General features: G+C 39.4%; 2 protein-coding genes across 2 annotated transcripts in view; both read right to left on the bottom strand.

Annotated features, from left to right (window-relative positions):
* tmem141 (transmembrane protein 141) overlaps positions 1 to 910 on the bottom strand; it is a 3,719-nt gene extending 2,809 nt beyond the window's left edge. Inside the window, exons 1-2 of the mRNA XM_032539383.1 lie at positions 693 to 910; positions 426 to 492 (exon numbers count right to left, since the gene is read on the bottom strand). Of these exons, the coding sequence (XP_032395274.1) occupies positions 426 to 492; positions 693 to 746 (121 nt within the window). The 5' untranslated portion in view covers positions 747 to 910. The remainder of the gene's footprint in view (positions 1 to 425; positions 493 to 692) is intronic.
* Positions 911 to 2,883: 1,973 nt separating this feature from the next.
* zmynd19 (zinc finger, MYND-type containing 19) overlaps positions 2,884 to 6,090 on the bottom strand; it is a 7,722-nt gene continuing 4,515 nt past the window's right edge. The window contains exons 5-6 of the mRNA XM_032539382.1: positions 5,462 to 5,642; positions 2,884 to 5,371 (exon numbers count right to left, since the gene is read on the bottom strand). Coding sequence (XP_032395273.1) covers positions 5,228 to 5,371; positions 5,462 to 5,642 — 325 coding nt within the window. The 3' untranslated portion in view covers positions 2,884 to 5,227. The remainder of the gene's footprint in view (positions 5,372 to 5,461; positions 5,643 to 6,090) is intronic.

Genomic DNA, 6,090 nt, shown 5'->3' with positions numbered 1-6,090 from the left:
GGTTAGACCTAAACTGCATTTCGTTGCCTTGTACCTGTCTCTGTGTAATGACAATAACGTTGAATCTATTCTAATCTAATCTAATAAAGTAATTTGCAAGGCGTAATGGTCAGTGTGCGGGACTTCTATTACAAATAATATCAAAAGCATATCAAAGCTTATATCATTGTAAAACCATTATGATTATACAACCGTCATCACTCTGTGTGGCGTTCAGTGTGCACTACGTAATGGAAAGCATCCTGCTTTATGGACACCAGAAACATTTGCAGAATATAGCTCCCTCCTGTGGGATAAACTGGGCAAAATTATGTTGTTGACTGTAGTTTCATTGGTCTTCTTACATCTTACTTGGTGTTTATCTAAATACAATAAAGATGACAATATCGTGTATTTCCTAGCATGGGAAGGTACATATTACCTACCAAGTATAAAGGTCCCAGTCCCCTTCATGAAGGCATGAGACTGACAGGCTGCATACCTCTGTAAACCCTGCAAGACAAAGAGAGAAAACCAACCACAACAGCTTTTACTACACGAAACCTAGATAGATCCTTTTATGTTCGTCTACAGTATATTACACAAGTAGCAATATGTGCAGCAGCTAATTCATTGGACTGCCAGTGTCAGTGTCCTCCAGAGACCAGCATGCTGCAGTTAAGAGGAAAAAAAGGTCAAAACAAAAAACCCACCGGGTGTTTTGCTGCCAGCGCATCGTCCACTTTGGTGAGGCCGATGTTGACCATTTTCTCGGTTGTTGTGAAGCTGGAGGTTAAAGTCTTGGACGGAAGGAAGCGTTAGCTAATGAGCTTGTGTACATACCTAATGGATGTATGACATAAGGAGAGAAGCGCTCTACTGATAGAAAACTTCCGTGAGGCAAACCAAGAAATGCAGAAAGAGAAGAGGAGCAGCTGTTTGTTTGAAACACTAGCGACACTTAAGGGAGAGGAGGTGGTACTGCTGCTTCTCATCAATGAAAAGTTCATTTGCACGGTCGCCTCGTGCACATAAATATCACTAATGGACAAAAGGAGAGTTCTGGTGGTATTAAAAAAAAAAAACCGCAATCTGTTATAAATTATGAAGTCATCTCACAAAAAGAAATAAAACCCTTCTATTCAGTCTATTCAGATGAACCATCGTGAAATCCTCTGTCTGTGTTGTTGTAATAATCAAATGTTATATACACCAAAACAGCATTTTACCTGTCATTATTGATCAGTTACACATTAAACTTTGATGTTGGTGCTTCAAATGTATTACACTCCTCATCTTCAGCCACTAATAAATGTAAAAATGTAAAGATAAATGTGAACCGTTACCAACAGCAGCGTTGCGTCAAAGGCCTAGTTACCAGATGAACATTTTGAACGTTAAATAAAGTCATAGTAGCCTGTCATTGTGTCTGTTGCATTCCATGTGTGACCTCAGGCCTGCCGCGGCAGCACAGCCTGCTGACCCCTCTGTTGAGCCCTGACACCACAGTGACCTTTGGGTTCTGCTGGAGGCTGGAGATGAGCTGGAAGAAGAAGAGGCAGCTGGACGGAATTCAACTGCTGCTGAGACAAGCAACAACACCGAGGCTCAAGTTACCAGACAACTGTTACTTGAGAAAGAATATATAGACTCCAGAGAGTGATAAAGACAGAGAGTTGAAGAAAGGCTTAGTATGTTTTAAAAGGTATTGGGTAATAAGAACCAAAAATTACTGTTGTGCTCAAGTTGGGAAAAAAACAAACAAAGTTACCCTTCAACAGTATTTTACCCAAACCACATCATTCTATCTTGTCAAAACTTTGCTTTTGACCTTAAAAAAGTATATTCCACTAAATCCATGAAGGTATACTTCTAATAAATGGTTTAGGAGGGAAATAGGACCAATAGGATAAATGGCTTAAACTATTAATTCTGTAATAAAATAGATTGTTAATATTGGTCGTCAAAATGAGTTACCAAGTATTTCAATAGTTGTCTTGGGGGAGTCTTGTAACAAAGTGGGACAAGTCCAGCGCCAGTAAAAAAAAAAAATATTATATAATATTTAATACACACTTTAATGCAGTTGAAGGCAGACATGTTTTTAAATGTATTTGACAACTATAACTCTTCTCCACAAGTGGAGGCCGGAGTATAAGCAGGTAAGAATATAGTAAAATGCAAAAGAATCTATAATTGTTGACTTTGTACAATAAACACCTAAAATATCTAGAGCTGCAACAATTAATCGATTAGTTGCCAACTTTTAAATTTATCGCCAACTATTTTGATAGTCCATTAATTGATTTGAGTAATTTTTTTAAGACAAAAGTAAAAATTCTTTGATTCCGGCATGTTAAATATGAACATTTTCTAGTGTCTTCTCTCCTCTGTGACAGTAGACTGAATATCTTTGAGCTATGGACAAAACAAGACGTTTGAGGATGTCATCTTGGGCTTTTGGGAAACACTGATCCACATCTTTCACCATTTTCTGACATTTTCTAGACCAAACAACTAATCGATTAATCAAGAAAATAATCAACAGATTAATTGACTATGAAAATAATTGTTAGTTGCAGCCCTAAAAATTGCCTTAGTATCCCTAGCTGTAAGGAGCTGTAAGTTGTAAGCTGTAAGTGTTAAACATCGCAAAACCTATAAGAATTTCTCATTTGACATTTTAGACTAATAGGCTGTTTAAATTGATTATCTTAAAACAAACCATTATTGAGAACCCTCTGCATTTATTGCTGACAGGCCAACAATTAAACCTAAACGTATGAATTTTTCACTTAACCTGTGCACCAGCATCTTTGAATTGAAAAATTGTATTATACGCCACTCCCACATTTATCAGGATTGTTCACACTTAACGTCTCCACAAGCCAACTCCAACAACTTAGGTTCATTTTATTTATTGTCATTTTACATTTGGAAAAGCAACGGTCAGTAATCCCCCTCAACTGTACGTCCATTCACATATTGTAGCTCTTTATTTCTAGGTGATTAATGTTTATATTCTTACAAAACAAAAAGATTTCAGACAATCTGTACACTCCAAATCCAAATCACACCCCTCCCTTCAACCCATCTATGACAAATGCGCTAACATGGGAGCCAAATTTTTAGTGCAGTGTTGAAAACCGGTTTGCACACATAAAAAAATAACAATCAACAAGTAGCATGTACATCTGTGAATTACATGCTTACTAAGTGTCTGGACTCCTCATCAAAGACACAAGAGGACACATTAAGCAGGTGTGCATTGTAGGTAATACAAGGAAGGCAGGCGATTTAGGATGAAGTTGACACAGAACAATTTCACTTTGACTGCTGTGTCTTAGAAAATAAATGCAGGAAATGTTCAGTTCTAACCCCCCCCCCAAAAAAGTTTTTTGCCAAAAAGGTATGTAAAAGGGGTAAATTCAAGTTTTACGCTCCAAGACGTCTCTCACGTGGAAGAGTTTTAGTGACAATGACGGTGTGCAGTGTTTTCATGGAAAATCTGGAAGGGTAACACCGAGGAGACTTCACTCATTCAGGTGAAGGAAAGAAAAATAATAATCAAGTAATGGGGTAGAAATGTTCAGTCCCCCTCCCTGCCCAAAAAGATGTGACATAAAAAGGTCCCATATCGTCCACTTTTTTTTTTTTTTATAACGTTTGCCTTCAAATATCACCAAGACAAGAACATATTTCACAATCAACTGTTTTAAATAAATATAGCTCCATTGATAGAATCTTCCAAAAAAAAAAAAAAACCTGTAGAGCAAACTCGCACACATGGACAATTCGCACTAGACCCCCCCCCCAACCCACGCATACCATAACCCTGCAGGTGCAAAAAAATACAGTTGAATAGACAAGAGTCTGTTAAAAACCAGCAAACTAAGACTGACTGGAGGGATTTAAACCAGTTGATACAGGAGTGCCAAGCTACAGGTCATAGCAGACTTTGGTAGAGATAATCAGAAAGTTTGACAGATACTGTCGTGTCTTGAGAACATGAAATAATTACGTTGCAGGTTCTTATACCGTGACCAACACAACAAGCTTTGTTTCTGTGGGATCATGACAAAGGCCTGTCAAAGTACTAACACCTGGAACAGATTTTTTAAATAGTAACTGCTAAATTTTTAAATTGCAGATTTCTTTTAAAATCTAATGAATCCAGTTACTTTAAAACTTTAAAGTAAGATTAAAACTTTGTACCTTGTTTTAAACAAAAGTCTGATCAAATTGATAGAAAAATGAAATAAGTCATGGGTCAAGAAAACTTAAAGACTTGACTAGAAAATATTAAAGCCTTTATTTGGCAGCTACTTTATTATTGAACAGTGAAAATATTTTAACCCACCAATTGATTATTAAGTATGAAATTTAAAACTGTAATATGGCCCCTTTAAGAAGAGAAAAGACAAACATTAACCCTGCCCGTAAGCCATGTTGACCTTTTGAATGTCCTTCAGTACAGATTGGCCATACATACACAAGCATACACACTCATACACACTCCAACACGCAACACTGGTAGTGTGATTCAATGAGTGAAATCTATCCAATGTGTGCCGTGGTTGGCTGCGTGGGAAGTACAACAGACAGGGATGGCTAAGGTGTCGATGACCATGAAGACAGCAGCCCTGTGCACCAGAGAGGTCACAGAGGGAGCAATACAGTGAAAAGGTCCATGTCCCATTGTACCAGCTCAACGACGGGTACTGCAGCCTCTGGGTCCCCCATTTGCACAGACGTCCTTGCACCCAGTAGATGGGTGAAGAAACAAAAGTGGATGATGACAACTGTCCATATTATGGTCCAAAGAAATTTGTCCAGTTCATCCACAAGACAACTTTTCCCCCCTCACATACAAAACCATAGCAGCAGGTAGAGCTCGAGGGTCTCCCTCCTCGAGAAAAATAATGTAAAATAATAATAATAATAATAATACCTTTCCCTGTCATCCAGCAAGCAAGCTACGGAGAATTACCAGTTCTGGGAAGTAGCAGATGTCTTTTTTTTTGTTTGTTTTTAGTTGTTTTTTTAAATTCTCCTTCCTCGCCTCCATCTTCTTAGCCCCTGAATCCAATAAACAATCAAGCAACCAACATTGTCCTCTGTCGTTAGTCTCCTGTCATGAATCCCCCCCCCACACCATTTTGCACTTCATCCCCGCACCCCACCCACAAGTCTAACCCTATCCCCCCCTGTTCTGGCTCCTCCTCTCCCAGGCGAGGATAAGGGCAGATCATCGTTCGGGCTCCGACTCCAGGGCCAGCACCCGCTTGCGCTCACGACACTGCTTCTTGTGGGCGGGCCAGTCCCTCTGTTGGCACTGGGAGCCACAGTAGCGCGCCACCTGGCAGCGACCGCAGATGTTGAACTCCCGGAGCTGTGGAAAGACATAAGATCACTAAATAAAATAACTTAACTACACAAACTAGAAAACCATGCCAAGTTTCAGAGGACCTACAGTACATACCCTTCTCTCAATGAGTGAACAAGGAGGATAATGACACTCATAGTAAGTGCAGGAGCACTCCTCTTCCTCCACCAGCTCTCCGTTAGCGTTGTAGTAGCGTGTGCGGCTCAACTCCAGGTACTGCTCCTCCACAGGGTCAGCTGGTACCTGCTGGATGGCCAGCCAGTACAGAGACTGCTCTCTGGACCAGTAAGAGAACATGGCAAGAAACATTAGGCATGTGTTACAGGTTAAACAACAAATATTGATGCTAAGCTGTAGGAAACATGACATATTGGGCTTTTCCACTGAAACACACAAGAAGCCCATATATTACTCTCAATATCATTGTGTACCAGTTAGTCAAAAAGCAATATTTTTTTCCCCTGCCAAATATATTGCAATATGAAAAAAGACTATGTGAATATGAAAATCCAGGCTAAAGTGTATGACTGCATATTGCTTCTTCTAAATTTAAGGTAGTGGTCAATTAGCGGGGCCAGCTTGTTTGTTTTATAAATTGATTAGACCTGCATGTCACACGCACTAGCAACAAACTGTGTATCTAAGAACAATTAAATCAGTGTACATTACGTTAGATTACGGCTCCGAACAATAACGTTAGTTGGGACGGACGGACCCCTTGTTTC

The sequence above is a fragment of the Etheostoma spectabile genome, chromosome 16 (genome assembly GCF_008692095.1).
Source record: "Etheostoma spectabile isolate EspeVRDwgs_2016 chromosome 16, UIUC_Espe_1.0, whole genome shotgun sequence".
NCBI lineage: Eukaryota > Metazoa > Chordata > Actinopteri > Perciformes > Percidae > Etheostoma > Etheostoma spectabile.
This window is presented reverse-complemented; position numbering and strand designations above follow the sequence as displayed.